Below are 27,367 nucleotides of genomic sequence, written 5' to 3' on the forward strand. Positions count from 1 at the left end.
TTCCGCAGGAGCTACATGTTTATCAGGAATACAGGATCAGGTCCACAAAATTCTTCTGTGTGAATGTAGAAAACAAGGACTTATGTTTCTGTAATCTACCCCAGGCCCTAACAAGGGTCTAGAAATTTAACAAAAGCACCTTTTAGATGAATGGGAAGGAAAATGGTTTGGATGATCTAGTAAGGTCTTTTCCATCTATAACTCCTGCAAGTTAAAATGCTCTTGATAGATAAAAAGTTTTAAAGACTTCATTTTGGCACTGAGAAGATTGGAAGAGATTAAGATGCAATGGGCATTATTTCCTACTTTCTGCCATGCTATATGCTGTGAGAGGGAAGGGAAAGCTCAGACCTATGTCACATATTTAAAATAACTTACCTGGACAGTATACATTAAAAGTGTAACATAAAAATATTTAGACAAATTAGGGACATTTCACATCTACCATAATGGAAGAAATCACAGAAATGTAGGGCTTGAAAGGACTTCAAGAGGCTCATGTAGTCCATCACCCTACACTGAGGCAGGATTAAGTATACCTAGACCAACCCTGGCACACATGTGTCTAACCTATTCTTAAAAGTTTCCAAGGATAGGGATTCCATAGCCCCATTAAACTGCCTGTTCCAGTGCTTAACTATCCTTATAGTTAGAGGTTCTGGGGGGGGCAGGGGACGGGGAACGGGGGGTTGGATAGGTGTGGGAATCCCGGGGGGGGGCCTGTCAGGGGCAGGGGTGTGGATAGGGGTCGGGGGACAGGGAGTGGGGGGGGGTTTGGATGGGGAGAGCCCTGGGGGGACAGTTAGGGGCAGGGTCCCGGGCAGGGGCAGTCAGGGGACAAGGATAGGGGGGCGGAGTTGGATGGGTAGAGAGTTCTGAGGGGGGCAGTCAGGGGGTGGGAAGTGGGAGGGGTCAGATAGGAGGCAGGGGCCAGGCTGTTTGGGGAGGCACAGCCTTCCCTATCCAGCCCTCCATACAGTTTCACATCCCGATGTGGCCCTCGGGCCAAAAAGTTTGCCCACCCCTGGTCTATGCCATGCCAAGAGTCCTAAACCAGTGTGATATCAGAGGTAATTCAACCAGTCACCATTCTTACTCTACAGCTAATTTACATGCAACAACCTAACTGGTTGTATGAGGGAGACCACACAGATGGTGGATTACTTCGCCCAAATGCCACACCTGTGTGCCCAACTGCCACCTGCAAAAATCAACACAAATCTCCAGTACAGCCCCAACAAACACAAATCAACACAACCACTCACAACCAGCATACATAAAAACCCCAAACAGACATGGCTCTTCACTGGAGCACACACTCATTCACCACCTACATAAATTAACACAAATCTCCCAGCACAATGCTCCCAAACACAAAATTAATATTATTGTTCAACTATTCAAACCAAATAATAAGAGGTCATTGAGATATGAATAGGTTAGTGCACAGCCATTTTATTATGTATACAAGCAAGACAAGAGACATTTTTCCACATCACTTCTTAACAACAAAAAAGTACACATTTTTAAGAAAATGCTTTCAGTTCAACATTTTTCCTGCCTTTTCAGCAGTTAACACAGGATCCACAGGAAATATATGTGCACTCACTTGTTTTGGTCTCTGGGGAATACCATATATTTAGCTATGAGGGTGCCGACTGGCGGCTATTCTGAGGTGGCTGAAATGGTTTTTGGAACTTGCCTTGTATCCAAACTCGCTGCATTTTCACTTTTTTCTTCCTGTTGACTTGTAATCGTCGATCAACTAGATTCTGCACTTCAACTAACCCCGCCAGGGTAAACATGTTGTGGACTTCATCTGTTCCCCAAATGAGAAGTAGAATTACTATAATTATAAAACAAACTGATACAGCCAGTTAAAGAATTTACCAATTTAACACATAGTTCATCAGAGCTGAAATCAGCTCTGCTTTATCATCTGATAACCCAGAGCTAGAACAGTCTATGAGAAATCCTTCTGTAAAAAAGAGACCACCTTTATGGCATCACTGAGTTATAATACGGTATAAAATCTGACACCTGGGGTCCAGAACATATTGCTCATAGTTTATAACAACCTTTCTTCAGAGCTCTAAGTTACACAGGATTTGAGGATGGCAAATATACGACATTTTGATAATTCTGGATATGTCTACACTGAAACAAAAAACTTGCAGCACCAAGTCTCAGAGCCTGGGTCAATTAACTAGGGCTCAGGGGCTTGGGCAGCAGGGCTAAAAATTGCACAGCAGACATTTGGGCTCAGGCTGGAGCGTGGGCTCTGACAATCCCCTCATCGGGTCTCAGAGCCCCACAGCCCGAGCCCCACAAGCCTGAGTCAGATGACATGGGCCAGCCGCAGCCATGCTGCAGGTCTTTTATTGCAATGTAGATGTACCCCTTGGTTTTCACAGTAAACTACTGTATAAAATGAGCCTCTTATGGTGTGGCTGATGTAATTAGGTGCTATGATGGTGTCCCTTGAATAGATATTTAAGAGGCTCGTTCACCTGCACATCTACCAATGGATATATGCCATCATGTGCCAGCAATGCCCCTCTGCCATGTACATTGGCCAAACTGGACAATCTCTACGCAAAAGAATAAATGGACACAAATCAGACGTCAAGAATTACAACATTCAAAAGCCAGTCGGAGAACACTTCAGTCTCTTTGGTCACTCGACTACAGACCTAAAAGTTGCAATTCTTCAATAAAAAAACTTCAAAAACAGACTCCAACGAGAAACTGCAGAATTGGAATTAATTTGCAAACTGGATACCATTAAATTAGGCTTGAATAAAGACTGGGAGTGGATGGATCATTAAACAAAGTAAAAACTATTTCCCCATGCTAATTTCCCCCCCCACTGTTACTCACACCTTCTTATCAACTGTTTGAAATGGGCCATCCCGATTATCACTACAAAAGGTTGTTGTTGTTTTTCCTGCTGATAATAGCCCACCTTAATTAATTGGTCTCGTTACAGTTGGTATGGCAACACCCATTTTTTCATGTTCTCTGTGTATATCTATCTTCCTACTGTATGTTCCACTGCATGCATCCGATGAAGTGGGTTTTAGCCCACAAAAGCTTATGCCCAAATAAATTTGTTAGTCTCTAAGATGCCACAAGTACTCCTCTTTTTTTTTTAAACAGCAGCTTAGCCAGAGAGGCCCAGTGTAGACAAGTGGAGAAAAGACACTTATGCTCTCTATTCACTCAAGCCCTGCCTCTCCAGCTACATTGCCATTTTGAGCAATGTGATGTCCCACAGCTGGAGCCTTTCCACTCTGCAGGAAGAGACTCCACCAGTGGAGAAAGGCTCTGGCAGGGAAAGGATGCGGGGAAAGGCTCCACCAGCTCCCTGCTGCTGGAACCTTTGCCCTCTCCCGGAGTCTCTTCCATGAGGTGAGGAAACGTTCTCGCAGGGGGGAGGCCGCAGGGAAAGGCCCCACCGTCATGAAAGGCTCCAGCAGCAAGGAAAGGCTTTGCCAGTCCCCCGCTACTGGAGCCTTCCCCACAGTAGAGAAAGACTTCAGAAGGGAGGAAAAGCTCTGACAGAACCTTTTCCCACTGCCTCCCCCCGACAGAGCCTTTCCTTGATGCAGTGAAGGGCTCTGACAGCAGGGAGTTTTACCTGCTGCCTCCTCTCTGCCACAGCTCTCATTGAAACTCGTAGCTACACACCGCAGTGCGGGCGCAGCTTGCTTTTTGCTGAGGCAGATTGCTACATGCCACAGGCAGTGGTGTGTACTGTAGTGCAGAGGAAGCCTCAGAGCACAGACCTGCTGCCTAGAACCCCATCCTGTGAACTCCACCTTAAAGGTCTGAAGCTTCTGATTACAGTTTAAAAAGAATAAAATGGAAAAACTTTTTACTAGTCCCATAAAAACAATTGTGTGCTCCCTCTGCCAGCTCTGTAGCGGTCATTCATTAATCTGAGATAGTGACAGATACAAAGCAACGATGCTAGTGCAGAGGTAACTTACTTATACAGGGTAAAGAGGCACTCAAACTACTGTTAAATTAAGAGAGTTGAAGCATGATAACTTCAGCTTCAATGACACAGCTGAGGAAGGGAATCAAAGTCTGATGCTGTAAAAGAAAAGATCTTCCACAAAAATGAGCTTCATGTTTTTGAAAAATGGAGAGTTGAAGGGCTAGGAAAATTACTTAAATGGTTTTTTAGAGGCTTTGTACCCCATGTCATCTAAAGAGACACTCAGAACTTTTCTATAAAACTGAAATTTGTTTTACCTTCTGTAAAGAAATAAACTCTGGTACCGTCTCCTCGTACATAAAAATTCTCTGACAAACAGCGGCCTAAAAGACAAAAATTGTGAACAGAAAGACTGGGCTGTCGCTTTAAAAGATATGCAAAGTGCAAAATAAATACTAAACAAACGCACGCCTCTTAGGAAATACCTTTTTTAAAACGAAGCTGAGATGTATCGTATCTTCCATAGTCTCGAAATAACAACGTCCCTCCAGGTTTCAATAATTTGGTCAGTCTACTTACAACTCCTTGCATCCTTAGAAAATAAAATGTGACACTGGTGTAACTCCAAACACTGCTTTTCTCTCGCCACTAGGTCCAACATGTAGTTTCTGAGGTCTCAGTGAGAAGGGACTGTCTTCAATCACCAAAAAATGCTAGACACTAACAAACAGCTTCAGTAGGAAGAACAATTTTTTTTTTTTTTTTTTACAAAGATGCAAAGGCACAAAAATGCACAAGGAACTTTTATTAAATAGTATAAAATGCGGGGAGAGGAAATGAGTCCTTTCCTCTTCTTTAGCAAAACATCAAGGATGGATTAAAGTAAGATTCTTGAGATCCGATCCCCCATGATCAGAGGAAGCCTGGACCCGCAGTGAGTTACAGGTAAAGCAGCAGACGGCTGCATGGCATACAGCTGAATGAACAGCCAGCTACCAAGGTAGGATGGGTTGGGCTACCTGCCAGGATAGGGTGGATTGGGCTGTCTCTCTTGGAAAGGAAGATCAAAGACTCTGGAGCAGGAAGCAGACAAGAAGCTCTCTCTCTAATCCAGCTATCTATTTAGGTATTTATACCATACACACAGTGGATTACGAATGCCTATCCTAGGGGAATAAAAGGAAGAGTTTGAGATCTGTCGATGGAGGGGAATTTGGTAGGGGAAACTTGTCTGAAGATGCTGGCAGGAAGCAGAGAGGGGAAAAGTCTAGCATCCTCTTGCCCTGAAATTTTGGTGGATCAGAGCAGTAGCTGTGTTAGTCTGTGTCAGCAAAAACAACTATGAGTCCTTGTGGCACCAAATAAATTGGTTAGTCTCTAAGGTGCCACAAGGACTCCTCGTTTTTTCTTAGAAGGACTGTGTGTTCTGCAAGGCATGTAATCTGATAGGAGTTTAAAATTGAGCAAACCTCAGATTAAAATGTAAAACACTCATCGTTTAGGGCTCAATTGTGCCCTGGTCTTCCACAGCTGCACAGGGGTAAGGTTGCCTACATCCCTGCAGGGCCACAGAAGACTCTCTCATAACACAGCTCCTGGAAGGGGGGCAGGGCAGTAGCTGCATTCCTGACACTCCCCTCCATCCCACAAGCAAATGGATGGAAAGTGTGGAAGCAATGGCTCTGCTCCTCCTACCAGCCAGCCAGTGGACCTGGCTGCGTGCTAAGTGGGGGAGGAGCGAGTATGTTGCACCCTGAAAAGAGCTGTTGTGAGATACATCCTCCTCTAATACAAGATATGAGCATAGAGGCACTGCACCTCCAAGGGGTATCTCTTGGGTACAGTGCCTCCTGGGCTCCTCCAGCTCACACACTGGCTATTGCTTAAGGCTATCCCTAGAAGCACAGTCTAGCAAGAAGCCCAGTCTTTCTCCCACTGACTTTGAAGGTGCAAGATCAGGCCCTAACTCAGCAGAAAAGGAGAATTATGAGCTAAGAGAAACCACCAAAAAGGAAAACATGCACTTTTAAAAGAAATCCCGTGCTTAAATTCAGAAATAGAGGAAGACAAACATTTAAAGGGCCTCTGTTTTGTTCATACACAAAATTTGCATGTTTCTGCCCAAGCAAAAAAGGGGCAGCTGCATGTACAAATGGGCATAAGAATTCTCAGAGCAGATAGGTGGGCACAGAATTACAAACTCTGCACATGAAAATGTGTGTTCTGTGCACTCACATGGGGATATTGACAAATTCTACATGCACATGAAGTAGGAACCCTTTGAAAATTTGCCCCAGTATAGTACCACCTGGAATGGAGAAAGGTTAATGGCTTCCAAATTACCAACAACAATTTCAAAAGGGGGGCTGCTAGCAGAAAAGAAGAGTGTTGCTTTATAAAGTAAAAGAACAGCAACTGTCAAAATGAGAACATAATAGCTAACAACATTAATAAATCATCAAGTAACAAAGGTGCTGAATGAGAATGTATACATCCCAGAAACTTACATTTCCCAGGCCCCCAAGTGTTTTTATTTAAGGTTCTGCAGTATCATTCTCTTGGTTTTCCTTGTCATTTCTTATATTTCAAGCTGTTACACAATTGTTATAAAAATTAACAAGGGTCTAGATTACAATTTTTTTACGCAACAACTTTATTTCTAGGGGATATTGTAATGAAGTAAGTATCTTTTAGTACTTAAACTTTTGGAGACTGGATTATACCGCATAGAAATCTACACACAGAAATCTGTATGCACATACACATATAAACGCCCATGTCAGCATTCATTTGGCTAATCTTGGTGGCGGGGGAGGGGAATTGTACTCTTAAGGGTTACTGGGAAAAACACCCTCAGAAATTTTGTCTGCGAGCATTTTATCATTGCTCCCGTGGACAAAAGGTGTGATAAAAATATATTTTGCCGGGTATCCTCCCCACTGCATTGCTGCACTTACACAAATTTCAATCTACTGTCTGAATTGTGTTTGGAATCTGCACCCAGGCTTAGCAAAACACTCTTCTGCACATGACTCATATGCTCATCTTTGCACAAACAGGAAGGAGAGATATGCTTTCTGGAAAAGATCATCTTTCTACAAAAGCGAATGATTAATAACTCAGCCATTCAGGCAAGAAAACAGTCCTCAAATGTACAACTGACTCAGGTGAGTATTGTTCTAATGTTTGCTGAGCACGGATGGCCATATTTAATGCAGTTCTTAAAACAACACACTTACCATTATATGTGCAATATGCATTTCCCTTTGTACAGTCTGGTTAAAGGAGCAATTGAGTAGTAAGCGTGAATAATATATACCCTTTTGTATTTTTCCCATGGGAAAGAATATTCTTTCAAAATTTGTCAGTGTTAGCTGGTTCTTTAGCTATTGAGAGTTGCTTCAGTAATAAAGCTAATAGCTCCCAACCCAATATAGTACAAATTAGATTAATTTGCCTAATCCAAACAAGCCAGATACTCTAAGTGATCTTCTTCATAAGAGGCCAATATGTATGCAATTGTGTGCAACTAATGAATCAGTAGCTTGGGTCTTTATCAACATGTTGTAAGATGCTAAATCAAGGATATTTGTTTTTGATCACCAAGAATAATTTCCCTCTGGGAGACTAGTAGGCTGTTTCTGAATTTGTAACTTTCTTGAAGCACTGTCACCTTTAATAGGTATATGTCTTGCAAGAAGAGGTTCATTTCATTTTGATGGTGACAGGAAGCTCACTAATGAAGTAGTTTGACCAACTTCTCTCCTAGATTCGGAAAAGGGGAAAGCAGCATTTAAAATGTCCTGCATTATACATAATGTAGCTTACTAAATAATAAATTCAAGATTCATCATCTCACTTTGATATTCTTGAAAACCACTAGTGATAAAAGAGCTTTAACACATTTGCTTTGCCCTTTAGTCTTCATTTACCTGTCAGGATGAATGGCAGAGAGCACAAAGACAAGGAGAATGACATCCAGGATCTCATCTGGAAAAGGGTAGGGTAAGGAATCATCACACACATCATGAACAAAGGCAGAACACCAGGCTGAATTGTACAACAAGTGTGACTGTAATGATAAAGATTAAGAGAAACACAGAGAGAACAGCGGTAGTTAGTCAATTTATCATGACCCAAGAAACGTTTTTTCGATTATTCAGTTTTGTAAAACATTTCTCAAAGTGGATTCTGTTCTGGGATCTTGCTCAGGGCGAGAGACAGGCCCACTGGTGGCATTCATTCCTCTCTCTGCAGAGAAGGACTTTGTTCTTTGAAGTATTAAAACCTCCAGTTCAAAGATGTCAAAGCCATTGTGCTCCATTTCACAAGGATGGCCTCCTTGCAGCCTTCTGAATGACACCACACTTCCTAAAGTGAACACTTGAAATACCTTTACTAGCTCCACTGCTCCCAACGCAAAATCACAGCAGTACAGAAAGGCTCCAGGGATATTGCTATGAACACAAAACAAACATCAATTAAAGAACTGCTATTGTACTAACCACATGCAGCTCTTTGGGGTACTCCACAGGTTTGATCAAAATCCCTTTCACTGGTCTCAGCAAATGCCTTATATTGCTCAGCACTAAGCAAACAGGCCAGAGCTGTAGGAATATCTGTCAACAGTTTGTGGGGTGAGAATTGGGAGGGGGGACACCAAACTAGGAAGAAAGTGGAACTGAAAAACAAGAGAAAGAAGACACCATTGGATGGAGTCACAGAGAGCCATCAAATACTCGTGACAATACCCAGGTGCTGCATTGCATCAATATGCAATAATGGGTCACAATTTCACTCTGCACTCATTTTGTGGGTTTCTGCAACTCCACTCAGAGATTTTTCCAGCACTGGTCTGTGCATGTAATTTAATTAGCAACATGAAAAATATTTATTTCAGCTTCAACCGAGGAAATTACTTAACAGTTATTAACTGTTCTGAAGACATTTGGGTTCCCAGGTGTCATTTGTGCTGGCTGTGATCAGATTATGTGGTTTTGATTGTTTCCTTCTATTACCCTAGGCCTTTTTTCATCAAAATACATGTTGGTTTCCTGTAGTGCTAGCTTCCCTTCCCCTCGCATTCACTGCGAAGCCAGTTGCAAATTTCCCTCACATCAAAACATCTGATGTCAGGAACACAGGGTAGGATTTTTTCAACTCTTCAACAATCAGTGCAAATGAGGGTGAGTCAAGCAGCAGTCCCACTAATTAAGGAACAGGATTAGCCCTCAGAAAAGCCATCTCTCCTAAAGTGCTGGAGATTTTGGAAAAGGTGTCTCACCAAATAGAAAATGTGTCCCTGTGCCCAGCAGATTCTGCTGTATACCCAGCTCAACAGACCATATCTCTAAGGGGGCTGAGCAGGAGAACCCTCTTGGACCAAGAGCAGCCAATCCTGATCTCACTACTGAGCAAAACCCTCATTAGCTCTGTGAATACTTATGAGATGTATTCAGGCAAACAGTGGAATTACAGGTCCCAGACTGGATGTGAGATGTTGTGGAACCTGGAACCCCTAGCATGACTGAGGGCAAGCAGCTGGGTTTTTGACTGACCAAGTCCCACTTATCAAATTGACTCACCAATGTGTATAAACAGCTCTTCTCTTCTCAGAAAGTGGGAAGCAAGCTGCATGAAAAGCCTCTGTCAAACAACAGGGACAGTTCTGGTCTGGACAGTTATTTCACGGCCAGCATGTCTGGCCCCTAGGCAGAGGCGTGGCCAGGAGGTTCTCCGCGGTGTGCGCTACCCATAGGCACCGCCACCGCAGCTCCCATTGGCTGGGAACCATGGCCAATGGGAGCTGCGGAGCCGATGCTGGGAGCGGGAGGGAAATGCCAGCCTAGGAGCCGGAGGGAAATGCCAGCCAGTTCTGGGAGCTGCGCGGAGCCAGGGCAGACAGGGACCCTGCCTTAGCCCCGCTATACCTCCGACTGGACTTTTAATGGCCCTTTCAGTGGTGCTGACCGGAGCCGCCAAGGTCCCTTTTCGACCATGCGTTCCGGTCAAAAAACGGACGCCTGGCAACCCTAAGCACTAACTGTGTAAAGTACCGTACCTTTTTATTTTTAATTTTGGATCATTAAAAAAAAATATTCCACAGAAAGGGGAAGGTTTTCTTTCAAGCACAGTGTGCATCTACATTGTATTACTATTCTTTTGTGCAAACAAAAGGCAATTTTACATTGCCAAATATAGTGTGAATTGTACTTAGATACAAGATGTGCCCTCCAATAGATAAGACATGTTTCCATCAATTCAGATATGAAATCAATGCATACTCTTAACTGCAATGGATTCTCAACTGCATCCAGACTTCAGTTACACCTCTGCGTTTTAAATGCTAAATGCTATGTAGTTAATGCACCTATCTGGTCACATGCAGGATTTGCATAAAAACTGAGATCACTGAGTAAAATACTGATTAATAGGAAGACTATTAATTATAACAAATTTTGCAGTACAAATAATGCCTCCTGTATAATACACACCAGTTTGAGTTTCTCCCCATACACATACCTAATAATGTCTTTTCTCCCACACAACACTACTTTCTGTTGTTTTCATTGATAATGCGGCTTTCTCCTTTCACAATATAATCTGATGTTTAGGGGAGAAGGATTGTTTTGGGGTTAAGGCCTGGTAGTTTGGAGACTGGATTCTTTTGTTAACACTGCAACACACTGTGTGACCCTGGCACACCACTTAGGGTATGTCTACATAGCAGCTGGGAAGGTGCTTCCCAGTGTGGGCAGGCAGACAGACACACACCAGCTCTGCTCAAACCAACAAGCAGTGTGGTGACAGCTCGGGCTACCCTCGTATGTACCCGGGGGTCCACCAGTTTGTATTCAGGCAGCTAGCCTGAGTCACCACCTGTGCCACTGTGGCCACACTGCTATTTTTACCATGCTAGCTAGTGTGTGTATGTCTCCCTGGGCTGGGAAGCATGCTCCCAGCTGCCCTGAATCTCTCTGTATCTGAATTCCCACATCTGTGAAATGGACCCAATAGTGCTTGTACCACAGAAATGCTGTGGCTAATAATGTTTGTGAAGTGGACTGAAGTCACTACGAAAGTGTAAATTATTAGTATTGGTCTGCAGAACAACAATTAGTGTGTTGCACAAAAGTTTCAGAGATGAGAGCAGAAAAGAGTCTGTCCCTTCCCCTGATGTGTGGACATCGTTTCCAGTGAAAGCTAAGGACGTGCACCGAAAGGAGAACATTCTCTCACACTTCCTTCTCAAGACAAAAGCTATGTGGATGGGATGGAGGGGTTAGGGGATTAAGTAATGCAATATGGAACTTTGCGTCTCTATGTCATTAAAACTTGAGCTGCTTTAATCGAGAACATGGACCAAATTCAGAAGTGACATAAGGAGTCAAAGGTAGCACTCACAATCTCTTGCCAATGTGTAATATACACCATCATTTCTGTCACCTCTGAATTTGGAACCAGAAGTTGATACTATCTGTTGGCTGTTCAGTGACCTGTATGACAAGTGTTGGTGGTCTCAGTCCAATGCCACTGGACTGGTGTAAACACCCAAACTAACACAAGTGACAGACATTTTTGTTAGCAGTTGGCCTGAATGAGCCTGAAGACCGACCTACCGCCTCAACACCAGATGTTTTCCCTTCTAAATCAAAGCTGAATAACTGGCTCAGCACCATGGGGAACAACTTACATGGCTACTGCCATTGTCCCTGTTCTGTGGGTAACTAGAAGACTCTGGTGTCTAGCACCGTGAATCCAGCATTTCTCACAGCATAAGATTATCTTAAAACTTTTTTTTCATTAACGTTGGGCATGTATTTGGGAGGCTGACACAGCTTACCATATAACTTTCAGAATAGGAAAAGCACTGTTTCCAGCACCACAACCAACCTGGAATTGAAGCAGAAACAAAAATTTAACTAAACCATCAAATAAAGCCTATATCTCAGAGTTTTAGTCCCAAATTAACTGAAACCATTACAGTGATTAAAGAGGCAAAAAAGGGGTAAATGGCTTTGTTGCTCCTTACACCACAACTCTCAGAAGCACTGACTCTTCCGCTATTCTTATGAGCCAGGATCAGGTCCTACACTCTCTCCCATGCCCAGAAAAGATTCTTCTCCCAGGGGCAGCTGCACAGGAAATTGTACAGTTTTCTTGTACAATTTTGCTATTTTGTCACACAGCATTGGTTTAAACAGAACAAAATATTTTAAACTGGGATTTTCAGACAGGCCTAAGGGAATTAGAAGCACAACTCCCAATGACTTTCAATGGGAACTGGGCATCTAATTTTCTTAGGTCCCTTTGAAAATTTCAGGCACACAAGGCAAAAGTAGTGTTGTGAACTCTGAATTGTTGTTGCCTTGATAATTATTAAGCAACCACTACATTTGAAGCCATCGTTTGGAGTTGTAAATTATGTGTTGAATGTCTGCAGTAAAGTACCTCTAGTATTCTGTAGGTAGCACCACTGCCAGGGAAGGATTCTTGCTTCACAGGTTCTTGTTCACAGTTCTTAACATGTTTGTTGTCAGTAACAGGTTCTGCTTGGCTTTTGTTGTATGCGTGTCCTTGCACAGAAGTTAAATCATCCACCAAATTGTTCTGACAATCTTCGCCTTCTTCAAACATTGCAGGAAAGCCTACATTTGTGCAATTGTTTGTAGCATTCAGTTTTACATGACAACAATATTTTTCTTCTTTATTCATCTGATCTTTCTTTCCTTTTGGAAGAATTTCTGGAAACTCCAGAAACAGCCAGTTACGATCCTTGAAAAAGTTATTCTTGTGAGTCTTGTAGAATTCATTCCAGTATTTACTAGCTTCTCTTTCATATTTGTCTGGAATAAGAAAATTGGTGGATGGGCACTTAACTGTCATAATAAAACAATATGACATTTAAAAATCAAACTAGCTAATAGCAGAAATAAAGGTTAAGAAATTTGATGCTCTCCACATGGTGTTGTTTACATCAAATATCAAGTCTTTGGGCCCAATCCTTTCACCTGTGTTCAGGGAAAACTCCTACTGGACTTAAAAAGGATTTTACTTGCATAAAGACTATAGAAACAGGCTTTCTGCATCTTTCATTCTATGTTTGTTCAGTTGCGCACAAGGAGAATGTCACCAAAATGCACAATAACCTGCTTACCTACGTTTTATTTCATATAAACCAACTCTTAATACTTCCATTTTTATAAATAAGAGATATATTTACTTTATATTAACTATAGGGAAAGATATATGGGCCTCTGGAAATGGGTTTGCAAAATCCATGCGTGTAGCTATATTGCAGACAAAGTTATTACATGCAAAATTACCAAGCAAATATTAGAACATTGAGTTAAAATATTAGTTTGGAGGCCAAAAATAAATATCCCTGATGTAAGCTGATGCAACTGCACTAAATTTGGTCCCATGGCTCTAATATTGTCCCGTCCAAAAATCCATAAGCAATATTATAAAAATCTAAACATCTACGGATTTTTAATACACAAATTTGCAAACCTGCTTTCATCTACTGTAACAGCTCACATATACATACATACATACATACATACATACACACACACACACACAAAAACATGCACCTGTACATTGTTCAGGAAATAAAGAAGCCATAAGCCAAATTATAAAAGCAATGCATCATTTTAGTTAAGCTGTCTCTGCCCTTTCCCCTAAATTAAGAAACATGACATTGAAATTAATACTCTTTTGTGACTTATGAATTTATATGAACAACTGCAAATGTTTTGCTAACTGCAGTTCTTTCTCTAAATATATGCTATTAGAAATCCACTCCTTCAGAGCCATATTCACTGATCAGTGTTATTGCATGTGGCCAATAGCAGCCCATACTCTTTTAACCATACCACTGATGTGCTATAGAAAACAACAACATGTGCAGGAGTAACAGGAATGCTTGTTTACTTTGCAAACCCTTTAAATAGAGCTGTTAAAAATTGGCCCTTTGTGTTCAAGAATTCTGATTTCTCAGGCAATTTATTTAATATCTAGTACATGATTTAACAACTATTACATACAATATATACATACAGGGCCACTAGTTCTACATCACATTTCTCCTGTCATTTTCCTTTGTATCTTAAAACAAAATTGCCTACAATCACTCCAATTTTGCAAAGTTAAATAAAGCTGAGAACAGCCATTAGAGATGTTTGGCTTAGGAGAGGTAGTGAGATGTGCCAATAGGGTGACAGAATACCGTGTACTAGAGATCTGCATAATTGTTTATTAAAGGGCAAGACCTAGTCATGCTCATTAATGGTGCAGAATTGTTTTACACTGCAAGTACAGAGTTAATTGAGGTAATACATACTGGATTTCAAAAGTCTATGTTTCACTTGTATAGATAACTTGATAAAAATGCAAAACCAAGCCTCCTTCTCAAAAGAGTCTTAAATTACTTTCATCTCTTTGTTAGAGTCACAATTTTCCCTAAATGTCTGATCAAAACACAATTAAAAAACCTTGCATTTAACTTCCCTATAAGATTTCTAGATTTGATAGCTTGTTTAATACAGGAGCACAATGCTTAAAACTAAAGCCTTTAAAATTCAGGTTTGTTGTTAGTTTGTTGGCCAGTCTTTTTTTTTTTTTAAACATCCATCCTTCACTGCATCGTGTTATTGCCAGTTAGTTTTCCTATCAATATGACAGAACCCATCATTATTAAATTAATTCATTTAACAATTTCTTTATAAATTGATCAGAAAGGAGTGTATTACTCATCGAATTCAACCTACAATGCTCCTGCGCGACTGTCTCTCTTTGTGGTTCAGGCACAGAGAAGGGTAATGCAGTTTCCAATTAAATTAAATTATTAACTTTCCTTTCTTAATCTCTGAAAATTTCATAAGTAAGAAATGTCAGTCAGCCTAGCCCTTGAGTCATGGTTTTTCCTCGCTTCTATTTATTTTCTCAAGCTGCCCAATTGTAGCACTTTCCAAAAACTACTTCTGAAACTAGGTGCACTGAGCTTCTGAAACTAGGACCCTGCAGAAATTGGTTACTTTGCCTCATTTTTTAATGGACTCTTTTGTGCAGTTGCTCTGCCACAGCCTGTAGCCCTTGTTTGAGAAGAAGCTGAACATGCTAATAAGCAAACCAAATGCCCCAAAGTGGTATCATCAGTCCATTCAGTTTTGCATTTCCTGGTTGTACTGAGGCTTGTCACAGCTATTTTATTTTAGTGATATTACAGTATTGTAGGAAACTCATTTTTTCCCCCTTAATGCAGTGTCCAAGGCACCAAAATACCTGCTCATTAGCTTCAGTCTAGTTCATTGTTAATATAAATAGGCCAAAATGTAATCCACTTGCTGAACCAAGCTGGAGTTTTTGGGGAAACATTACTGGCAATGCTCGTCTAATTCAAGTTTTAAACAGAGTGACGTTCATAGAAAATGTCCTTGGATTCTTACATTTCTTGGCAATAAGCAAACACGTGCTTATTTTATTTCTAGCAAGTGTAAATTAAATTATAGTTTACTTTCGATGAGGAGTAAGAATGTTACATCAACCACTTGTGTACACAGTTACGTTTTCAACCAGGGGCTCATTTTCAACTGTTTTCAATAAATGGATGAAAGTATTAAATGTGAAGTTGAAAAGATAAACATTATCTTTGTTGATTTAGATAAAGAATGAGAGAATGGAGAGAATGTAAAAGAGCAAGATGACACGGAAGGCCGTAGAATAGGGTCATTTTTCAGTCTGGTGTGCAGAGAATCACTCCCATTCATCATGATGGGAAATGCATGCCCTATTCCCAGGGTATTATGCAGCAAAGAAATAAGGGTCAGAAAAAAAGCCGCAATCACAAGGTATTAAAAGTGATGAAGAGCACATTACAGAAGAAGTATTCACAGGTAATTCAAACACACTCCAATGTGTGCTATCAATTAAAATGTGTGTAATGTCATAATAACACAGTCTAGTTTGACAAAGTTCAAGACCTGCAACCCCCATTGTCACCTTAATGCACTCAAAAATAACTGTTTTCAGAATATCCTTCTAATAATAGAGAGATTATCGGCCTCCAAGATTAATGCTGTGATAGATTTAATGCCCCAGTTCTGGGAATGTACAAAAACTAAACAGAACAAACCCAGGATTCTGGATTTCCTGTACATGGAGACCTCCCTCCAATTGCCCCTGATCAACACTGTCCATTTCACCAGGTGCTGCAAAAATCTACACTGCTGATTTTTTTCATCAAAATATGCAGTGTAATCTGCCTTACTCTCCTCCTGCGTGCCAATGCTTCAAAAACGTGCATGTGTGGAGAGGAGTGCTGGTTTTCAATTGTAGGTAACAGGATCATTCGGGATATGAATTCAGTGAGATCCAACTGTGAGTAGAAATTCCACTATGATGATGCCACCAGTGTGTGTCACACTCTTTGCTTACTTCCCTAAGAAGGTATTCTAGGGACAGGGCAAAGCCCTGAAAATTTTAATTCCTTTACTCCCTCAATTCACCATCCTTCTGAAAGAGGGAATATATAGCCAGCCAAGGAATCTCCTTAGTTCACAGGAGTCACCTTTGAATGATATGAGAAAACACCTTCTGCCCAGGGGCTGAGCACAATGTCTCTAAAGCACTTCTAGCTCAAGCTGCCAAGGGCATAAAGCTGGGAGCAGAAATTCATCGCAGATCTCCTGAGAGACAATGCTATCTGCATCCACTAGCCCACTAAGCTTATCTGCAACCAAATTAAAAAGCAAATGTGAAAATTGTACATGAGAACTTTAGATTTCATCACCCCCAACGATTGCAAATTCACTCCCTTTCCCTTTGGTGACAGCATAAGCAACAACGGGGGCTTCAATTTGAAGCATTGTAAAGGTCGGGATTCACAACTCTGGAAATCGCAATTTGCATATTTCATCATATTAGGCTGAGATCTGTTGCCCTGGAGAAAGGGAAAATACTTTAAAGAGATAATTGAATAGCTATGTAAAGGTGAATGCTTTTGGACAAGTTTGTCGTGGTTCATAGGACAAAGGTAAATGAACAAAAAGTGGATTTAATCAAGGAAAAATATAAATAAAAAAGACAATTCTTGGAGCATTAGAACTTCTTAGGAATTATGGGTTCAGTACCTTGATCTTCCGGTTGAACTCGCACAAGCGAGTTCTCTGTTGCTTTTTCTCTGGCTCTTTCTTCTTCCTCTTGTGACCACTGCATGTGGTCCCTGCAAAAAGACAGATGCAGAACACGTTTTTAATATGATTTCTCCATAGCCTTTTGGGGGGGACTGCTCGCAAATGAACTATATTATATGTTCCAGTGTCATATAATAAATACATTCTGGTGCAGGAGAATTCTTTCAGCTGGTCCTGATGCAATCTGGAGCTCCTACAGTCCTTGTGTTTAGTTCTTTTGCTTTGTTCTGAGTTCCAGCAGTCTCTGTGCTGACAGCTAATATAATGTCCTCTCTTAACTGTACACCCTACTAGCTGATTAGCTGAATGACTCTGTGGCATGTTGTCTTTTTGTTGCTCTCTCTGTGATACTTTCTGTAGCTATCCCTTTGCTTGACGATTTATTCTTACATTGGCAATGGTAGAAATTATAGTGCTGCTTTCTTTATATTTTTGTAATTTAAAAAAAGGCTCTCTTGCTAGCTTGCATTTATCTATGTTGTCTTGTTCTTGTATAAAGTTGATTCATTATGTTGGAGCAATATATTGTCATTCCCGCAAAAACAATGGGTCACCTTAACTTTTCCTCCATGAGTTTATAGTTATACAATTTGGTATCCTGGTGAGCTGAAGTATGCCCTACAGAACTGTACTTTTTAGAAACAACAATTTAATACAAGAATATATTCATTGGATTGGTGAAAGACTTTTGCAATTTCTGTGTATACTTATGGACTACAAAAACATAGATACAGCATCCAGAAGGATGGTGCTATAAAGTAATTAATAGCAAAGCATGAACAACCAGACAGGAATAAAGATTCAGATCTCTTGGCCAATTAATAACTTGCAAATGTCAACCAGACTAGAGTTAATGAATACTGGAGCCAATGCCCTACTATCACATTATGCCTATGTCTCCAAAAACACACTTTGATTTTTTGCTATGTGAGACAATTCCCAGGAATGACGCAGGTTCAAATCTTGGAATTTGTACGAGTTAAAAAAATCTAAGCTTTTGTGTGTTATAGATAACGATGAATCGCTAGTGACATAAATCTCAACCAGAAGAATGATTAAACATAGACTTCCAAATGAAAATGAGGCAAAATAATTGGCATTTTGTTTTCATCCCTGGATTTAGCATGCACCTTGCAAGTTAATTCTGTTTATATGCATTTATTTCATATGTCACATTAGATGTATACTTGACTGAGTCTAGGCAGATCTATTAGCGCAGATTCTGATCCAAAGAATCCACTTGTTACTAATGTTTATCATGTGGAGGACCAAAGGTCATCTACGTAGGAAACTAGTCGCTGCTGAGACAGGGAACACATTTCTATCCAGAAATTCTTACAGGCTATATGGAAGAAGGAAGAGCAATCAGTTTCTGAAAAAAGGCAAACTATGCTGCAATACTTTGTGGTTCCGGAACACGTTACTATGCTTGTGTAAAATGGTTCACCCTGCTCATTTAACAGATCCATGTCATACCTTAAATGGAACAAAATACGGACCTGACCCTGACAAGTGCTGAACTCCGGCAATTCCTATTCACTCTAATGTAGCTCTCAGATCAGGCCCTAAAGACCTGGTAAACTCCCATTTACTTCGGCATAAGCAGGATTGGGATCTAACTTGTTTACTTTAACTCCTTTCTAAGATTGTTTTCAAACTGTAAGCTTTTGGGGGCAGAATCTTCATCTTCCTCTGTGTTTGGAAAGCTCCTAGCGCATTTTGGGTACTGCCACAATATAAATAATCATCTCAAATGCACAATAGCAATAAAGGTTAATTTTATTTTAGCTTGCACATTAAACTTGAACAGGGCCATGTTCTTCTGCTTTAAAATGCACTGGACACTGTCTTTGAGCATATTACTAACCAGGCTACATTTATTTTCAGACAAGGCCAAGTATCATTCAAGACTCCCCCCAGCTAAGTTATTCCAGAAATCAGCAGCTTCAGACATGTTTTTCACAATAGAAAAGAAAATTCTTATGTTATGAAGAAGAGGATATGTGAGCTGAAATGAGGAGCAGGGCGGAAGGAATAAGTCAGGCCAATTCCTGAATGTGAAACATAGAAACTAAAAAAATATAAAAAGACTTCTGACAGTTAAACAGCATGTTCACATGGGATATGGCAAACAGACATTGATGCAGGCAGCATTACATAGGGAGGACTTCACATAAAAATATCAGAGGCTAAGATGTGGACAAACCTGCTGTCATTAACAGTTATACATTTTATTCTCTCTCTCAGCTGCATGCTTGCTTTAACAAATATTTGTCATGGGCAAAGCAAGGAAAATCCCACCCATGTCTGATCTTGCTGCGTTTCTCTTAGAGTCAATGATGTAACAAAGCACGTTCCACACTCATTTGCGCGTTCCACGTTGCACGTTCCACACTCATCATCATATGTGATGTCCTTATGCCAGCTTGGACACTGAGGTTTAGGACTGATGGTAGGTAGAGCTATATAGAGAGTGACCCTTACTCTATTGCATCAGTGTGAACCATGGAGGACAGGAAGAACAAATATCAGAACAATGGAATAGGTGACATCTGGAACATCAGTACAATGTTATTGTTCTGAGGTAATTCTCCCATGCTCTCATAAAGCCAGCTAGTTCCTATGCACTAAGGACTAAATTCTGCTCTCAGTGAAATGGGTGTAACTTCTAGTGACTGCAGCAGAAGTTATACATATGTAACTGAGAACAAAATTTGGTATTAAGTTTAAGTAGAAACTCTGTCTTATACGCAATGAATAATGTTTGCAGTCCCCTAATAAAATGGAAGACAAGAATCCCTCTGCAGACATTAATTGAAATCAGTGCCCAAACGTGCAACTGGGTGCTCAATTCCCAACCATACACGGGGATCTCGTTCTGTGTTTTGAGGTTGTTGTTTTTTAAATAAATTTAATTCAGCCAGTTTGCCCAATCTGCTGTTCACAAGATGCAGAGGAAGATAAGAGATGCACATGTAATATGTAATAACTAAAAATTCAAACCTGGAGTCCTGAAGAAAGCCAGCCAGTCATGCATATCACAGAGGGGAAAGGAAACCGCAGAACTCTGGTGGCTCTTAAAAGATGAGAAAGTCTTGACAACCAGGGAACTTTGTTCATTCTCTAATAGTTAACATAAAAAACAGCATTCCCTGCCTATCCCAAGGGGAATCAGTTACACAGGGATGTGCCTCATGCTATGCTATTGTGCTTCAGATATCACGGTGGCCTGAAGTTTTCATTCTTAATTAATGATTTACTGCTTTTGCTCCACTGATATTTTCATTAAGCTGAGTGAAAGACTCTTGGCTTTTCCCTAAAAGTCTGTATAAGATGCGTGACATGTCTCACACACAGTAGCAAGACTAGAGGTTGCATGCTTTAAAGGAGACTGCTTGTCCTTTCATACAGGCCAACTAGAACTAGGATAAAGCTTACATAAATACTTTAAACACTTCTTTCAATAGCGCTCTCTAAAGGGACCCTACAAGCTCTCCATCTCAGCTCCGTCAGAATAGTATTCACTTGAGTATGTTTGATGTAAGATTAGGCAATTCTATCTTCAGTTTATTACCCACTTTCCACTAACTTTCCTATTAAACAGGGGGACAAACTGTCCCCACATCTCCACACGTGAATACCCAGCAGATTACTGGCCTAAACAGGGGGTGTAAATGGAAGCAGACATTTTCTGCATTGTTTGCATAATTTGTCACTTCTTTAAATGATGAAAGATCATGCAACAAGCATCTAGAGAAATATACCAATATATAGAAGGCAACACAAAAGGATACAGGACCATTTTAATCAAAGCCCCACCTAAATATCTGCCAGTAAATCCTACATGGGTTTAACTGGGAAATCAGGGTTACCTGTTAAATAATAGTACTACATAATTAACAGTACGCCGCCGCCACCACCACATTAACCAGGAGAGAGAAAATTCTGCAAACCAGCACATTATTCAATGAGCTTCTTAGCTATGCAGCTTCTTCCTCTAAGATTTATACTCTCTTATGAATATGCATGTAATTAAAAACAAAGCTTGGACTGGCCCTTTTTGTATTTAGCTCTCTCGGTCATGCTTTAAAACATTTGCCCCCATCCTCTGCAACAGTCATAGGCTTGAAAAATGCTCAAAATAGTAATATACAAAGAAAGGTCCAGTTTAAACCTTTCCCTCTACATTATATAATCATGACTGTGGTGATATTTCTATCCTGAGTTTCAATAGAGCGACCCTGCTATCTTTTATGTTGTTGACCCATTTTATCTCCTTTTTTATTGTCAAAATTCTACTAAAAGCTGGCTTGAAAAGATTTCAATCATACCTACCTGATGGACAAATAAAAGAGACTATTAAAAGATCCAGTAACTTGCAAACCTTATTCAGGAGAATGGGAATTGTGATGGTGGATCAGACCTGAGGTCCATCTACACAGTATCCTGTTTGTGACAGTAGCTGGTGTTTCAGAGGAAGGTGAGAACCCTGCAGTAGGTAGAGGCAGGACAATCTGTCCTCACATTAGCTCTCATCCTGATCTCTAAGACAATGCCTACACAGCCCGTGGAAGCACGCCTCCCAGCCTGGGTTGACAGATTTGGCTAGCAAGGCTCAAGCCGGCACTCTAAAAACAGCTGAATAGACAGCGCTTTGAAGTTGCAGCTCGGGCTGGAGCTCAGGCTCTGAGGCTTAGGAAGGGGGCTGGGCTTCAGACCTCCAACTCCAGCCCAAGCTGCAACTTCAAAACATGTCTACACTGCTCTTTTTAGAGTGCTAGCAGGAGCCCCTTACCCCAGTCTATAGACCTGGGCTAGGAGGCTCACTTCTGAGGGATGTGTAGACGTACCCTAATATTTAAGAGACTGGCTTAAATTCTAAAGCATGAGGTGTAATACCCCTTCTATGTTCCCTGTCCAATCCGTTTTTGATTCTTATTAAGGCTCAGCAACTTCCTGACACACTGATTTCCAGTTTACTTACACAATTTTTCACACAATTGCCACCCTTTTCATTTCAGTGAATGTCCCCATGTTCTTGTGTATGAAATGGGGGAACAGAAGGTCCAGATCTCCCTTCTCTAGATCAGTCATTATTTTATATACTTTTATCAGATCACTTCTTATTTATCTGTGTCTTAAGGTAAACAACCCCAACCTCTTCAATCTCTCTTCATAGAGATAATTTTTCCAAGCCTTTGATCATTCTTGTCACCTTTATCCGAACTTCCTCTAATTCTGCAAAAACCTTTAGCGATGGGGTGACCAATATTGCAGACATTACCAAGATGAGGCCGAACCACTGATTTACATAAAGGCATTATGAGGTTCTCTATAATATTTGCCATCATATTCCTTGTCTATCTTGTTTGCTTTCTTTGACCACAGTTGCACACTGAGGACAACAGAGCTGATACAGTTAATTTGAACCCTTTAAGGTATATGAATAGTTTAAATTTTCCCCTCCAATATGCATTACTTTGCATTAATTAACAGTGAATTTCATTGGCCCTCTGTCGTCTATTCATCTAGCTTGTTTAGGGCTCTCTGAAGTTCCTCACAGTACTCTCTGGTTCTGACTAACCTAAATAACTTTGTGTCAACTGCAAATGTTGCCACCTCTTTACTCACCCAATTTCCAGATCATTAATGCATAAATTAAACAATAAGGAAACTAACATGGAACCTTGAGGCACCTGATAACCTTTTGCCACGATGAAAATTGGCCATTTAACCTTACTCTTTGCTTTCTGTCACCTGGCCAGTTTTTGATCCATAACAGTATCTCACCCATGACTACTTGTTAGTAGCCTAACAGACACAGAGCACTTCATAACCAACAACATCCACATGAAGGTTAAATTATATCAGATTTCAAGTTTGCTTGCTCCTGGCCTCTATTTTATAACTGTTACCCTTTATACACACCAGCACCCAACTCAGAAAAAACGGTTAACTACCTTTCTGTAACTGTTATTCTTTAAGACGTGTTGCACATGTCCATTTCGTTGTAGGTGAGCGAGCACCTCGTGCACAGTTGTTGGAGAATTTTTTCCCTCATCACTACCCATCAGGGTGGTCCTTGCACCCTCTGTCGCCACACACCACTGAATGCTGATATAAGAGGCAGAGACATTCCCAGGCCCCCTCAGTTCCTTTGTACTGGATAGAGTCTAACAGAGAGGAGGGTGGTTGAGTCATGGCATAGACACGTGCAACACATCTTCAAGAACAATCGTTACAGAAAGGTAGGTAACTGTTTTTTCTTCTTTGAGTACTGCACATGTCCATGCCACTGTAGGTGATTCACAAGCAGACAAACGTAGAGGTGGCCTCGGAGTCTACCTGACCTGTGACTGAAAGACAAAACCCATCCAAAACTGGCATTGTCCCTGGAATGACAGGAAATGGCATAATACAAAACAAAAGTGTTGACAGATGATCAAGTTGTCACTTCACAAATGTCTATGACAGGTACTTGTGCCAAGAAAGATGCATATGTTGCCTGCGCTCTAGTAGAATGTGTCAATACCCTAGCTGGTGGGGTTATATTAGCCAACTGGTAGCATAAACAAATGCACAAAGAGACCAAGGATGAAATCTTCTGAGTAGACACTGGTCTGCCCCTAGCTCTGCCCACAATTGCAATGAACAACTGAGGATTAAAGGTCTTAGTACGCTCCAGATAGAAAGCTAGAGCCCTTCTCACATCCAGCGAATGTAGTCTCTCCGAATCTCTAGGAGCATGATGTTTCAGAAAGAAAATCGGCAAATAGACTGCCTGGTTAACATGAAAATTAGAGATACCTAAGTGAGAAATTTTGGGTGAGGGAGAAGATAAATCTTATCCCTACGGAAAACTGTGTAAGAAGGGCCTGTTACTAAGGCTTTCAATTCTTCCACTTTTCTGGCCAAGGTAATGGCCACTAGAAATGCTACCTTCATGGACAGGTGCAGCAGACAGCAGGCTGCAAAGGGTTCAAAGGTTGGTCCCATCAATTTTGCTCGGACCAAGTTCAGATCCCAAGGAGGAATGGGATTTTGCATTTGTGGGTACGATCTGACCAAACTCTTTAGGAGTCTGGTGATGATGGTTTTGGAGAAAAGGGATCTACTATCCACTGAGACGTGGAAGGCTGAAATAGCCTACCAGATGCACTCTTATAGAGCTAATAGCAAAACTCTGTTTTAGATATAGAATACAGTCCAGCATGAGGTTCAGGGGAGCCCACCCTCGAGATACGGCTTTCTGATGGGACCAAAACACAGAAATTCTTCCACTTAGTCAGGTAAGTACTCTGAGTTGAGGGATTTCTGCTATTCCGAAGCACTTTCTGAATATCCTTTGAGCAAGATCGCTCAAATGGTGTTAACCACGAAGTACCCATGCTATCAGATGATGGTCTCAGAGGCTGGGACAGAGAAGGTGATTGTGGTCCTGGGAAATGATGTCTGGATCCAACAGGAGAGACAGCGGAGGCTCGACTGATGTGGCTAGTAGGGTTGAAAACCAGTGTTGATGAGGCCATGTTAGTGCTATAAGAAAGAGACGTGCATGATCTTATCTGACTTTGAATAAGAACCTGGGTAGCAAAGGAATTGGAGGGAAGGCATACAGGAAGGAATTCTTCCAGGATAGGAGAAAAGCATCTGTCAGTGAGCCTGAGCTGAGACTTCTCAGGGCACAAAGCTGATGGCATTTTCTGTTGGTCTTTGTTGCAAACAGGTCCACTCGGGGAGTTCCCCAGAGCTGAAAGATGGATTGGCCATGTCTGGACACAACAGCTAGTTCTGGTGGTTGAAAAAGGACTTGCCCAGCTGATGAGTTAATGTGTTCTGTTCCCCTGAAAGGTAAGCAGCTCTGAGATGAATTGAGTTGTTTATGCAAATGTCCCAGAGGCAAATCGTCTCTTGGCAGAGTTGGGTTGATCGTGCCCCTGCCTCCCTCTCTATGTAAAACACAGCTGCAGAGTTTTCTGTGAGAATTAATACATTCTTCCCTACTATGTGGGGGAGGAAGGCCAAGGAGCAGGACCATCCCTAGACATTTTGGTGCCCTATGCTGCCCCCCCATGGGTCGGGCGGGGGACTGGCCCCAGGCCTCCGTGGGGGGGGGGCAAAAGCAGGCTTGGGGGCGGGGGGGAAACCGCCCCCCAGCACAAGCCGGTGGATGATTGAAGGGGGGGCCCGACCCCATTCTCACGGGGCGGCGGGAAGTGGAGTGACCTGGCCCCAGCCCACTCTGCTCTGCTCCCCTGGCTCCCAGCCTTGGGACTTGGGGGGTAGGGAGGAACCGCCCCCCAGCACTCACCAGTGGCGCAGCTGGGAGCTGGTGGAGCAGAGCGGGCTGGGTCACTCCACTTCCTGCCACCCGGTGAGTGCAGGGCGTGCCCAACCTCTGCTGCAGTCCCCCGGGATGTAGGTCAGGGGAAGGGGTGGAGTGGGGGCAGGGCTGGGGCAGAGCAGGCGTAGGAAGAGGTAGGGCGGGGGCTTTGGGGAAGGGTGGAGTGGGGGTGGGGGCCGGAAGAGGTGGGGTGGGGTGGAGCAGGCGTGGGGGCTTTGGGGTAGAGGTGGAGCAGAGGTGGGGGCAGCTTTGCTGGCCGGGGGATCAGGCTGACCTCTGGAACAACACGCAGCTGCGTAGGGCATCAGGAAATTTGGGGCAATTTGGTGCCCCAAAATTTCCTGGTGTCCTACGCAGCTGCGTAGTTTGCGTATGAGTAAGGACAGCCCTGCCAAGGAGGCTAGAGGTACTGCTCTTAACTCCCTGACATTTATGAGTCTTTAGAACTTACGACAGCCAGAGACCCTGGGTCTGCAGCAACTCTATTTGAGCTCTCCAACACAAGGATGATGTGTCTGTGACTAAAGTGAGGGTTGGTAGCGGGGGGAACAAAGGGGATGTGACGTTACACCCCATATTCTTCATAGAAATATGGTTATGATATGAATATGGTATAACTAAGATATACATGAGCCATCTTGCATAAAGTAAGATATCATTGGAAAGATTATAATTTACTGAATGTGATTATCCAGTTGTATGCATGTATCATTTCTGTAACTAAAGTTAGGAATATTGACTATGTAACAATTACATCTGTGTGTATACTTGGGGAAATGCCCACCAGACAGAAAGCTATCAGCCTTAATGGGCCATTAGAAAAAGACAGGGAGTCTTTGGAGATGTGGATCTCCCATCTGCCTGGAGTTCCTTCCTGTGGACCTTGCAAATAAACCTGGCTTCATAGTTGCTTTGACACTGCAAGGTCAGGTGATAAGATCACCTGATACAAAATACCACCTTGGACACTGCTGGTGTTTTTCCTCTATTGGGGGATGGGGATCAAACAAAGGTTTCCCGCCTTAGGTAAATCTTTTTTAAGGTTGCGAAGGGGGTTAATCTGGACTCTCCTCCATTGCCTACCCAAGAAGAAAGACTGCTGGAAGTACCTGAAAGGACAAAGGAACTAACCTGAAGGGAAAGGCAGGGGTGAGTCCAGACTGAGACAGGGGTCCAGTCTGTAAGAAGAAATAACTGGAACTCTAAACTACAGAAACTCCGCAACTTGCCTAAAACAACATTTAGGGTAAGAAATTATTTCTTGAAACCAGTCTCTTTAAGATCTTAAGCTTAGTATGCGTGTTTTGTTTTATTTGCTCAGTCTGCTTTGTTCTGTTTGCTATCCCTTATAATCACTTAAAATCTGCTTTTTATATTTAATACATTTGTTTTGTTTATTATTAAACCCAGTATGTGCAATTTCTAACTGGGGGGGCAAGAAGTTGTGCATACCTCTCTTCACATTGAGGGAGAAGGCGAATTTTTATGAGCTTGCACTGTGCAGATCTTTCTATACAGTGCAAGATAGTATTATTTTGGGTTTATTCCCCAAAAGGGGTGTGCACGTGAGTGCTGGATGAATCCTCTCATACAAAGCTGACATCAGTCTGTGTCTACCTCCTGTGTGTGCTGCAAGAGGCCAGAGAGCACTAATTCAGCAAAACAGGGAGAGGGAATCCAGGCTGGTGGAGCAGAAGGGGCTCAGTGAAACCCCAGTACATCAAGTGGCATCCCAGAATGGGGGTCTAACCTGTCACAGGGGACACCCATGCAAACTTTCAGAGGATCCATCCATCAAACCAGAGATGACAAAACTAACACTGGCACTCAACCCACTTTGTCCAAACGACAACAACTCGGTGCAAACACTGAAACTAGCCCTAC

At 41.9% G+C, this 27,367-nt stretch overlaps 1 protein-coding gene across 5 annotated transcripts in view; it reads right to left on the bottom strand.

Annotated features, from left to right (window-relative positions):
* Nucleotides 1-1,435: 1,435 nt before the first annotated feature.
* METTL8 (methyltransferase 8, methylcytidine) overlaps nt 1,436-27,367 on the bottom strand; it is a 39,828-nt gene continuing 13,896 nt past the window's right edge. For 4 of the 5 annotated variants that reach the window (XM_027819119.3, XM_027819118.3, XM_037913055.2 and 1 more), the window contains 8 exons: nt 17,077-17,168; nt 12,395-12,789; nt 11,787-11,836; nt 8,337-8,400; nt 7,876-8,015; nt 4,429-4,535; nt 4,261-4,326; nt 1,436-1,819 (listed from right to left, as the gene is read on the bottom strand). In XM_027819119.3, the coding sequence (XP_027674920.2) occupies nt 1,644-1,819; nt 4,261-4,326; nt 4,429-4,535; nt 7,876-8,015; nt 8,337-8,400; nt 11,787-11,836; nt 12,395-12,789; nt 17,077-17,168 (1,090 nt within the window). In that variant the 3' untranslated portion in view covers nt 1,436-1,643. Of the gene's footprint in view, nt 1,820-4,260; nt 4,327-4,428; nt 4,536-7,875; nt 8,016-8,336; nt 8,401-11,786; nt 11,837-12,394; nt 12,790-17,076; nt 17,169-20,142; nt 20,216-27,367 lie in introns of all 5 variants that reach the window. The other variant, XM_043525489.1, reaches the window with a different exon arrangement.

Source organism: Chelonia mydas, chromosome 11, assembly GCF_015237465.2.
Source record: "Chelonia mydas isolate rCheMyd1 chromosome 11, rCheMyd1.pri.v2, whole genome shotgun sequence".
Taxonomy (NCBI): domain Eukaryota; kingdom Metazoa; phylum Chordata; order Testudines; family Cheloniidae; genus Chelonia; species Chelonia mydas.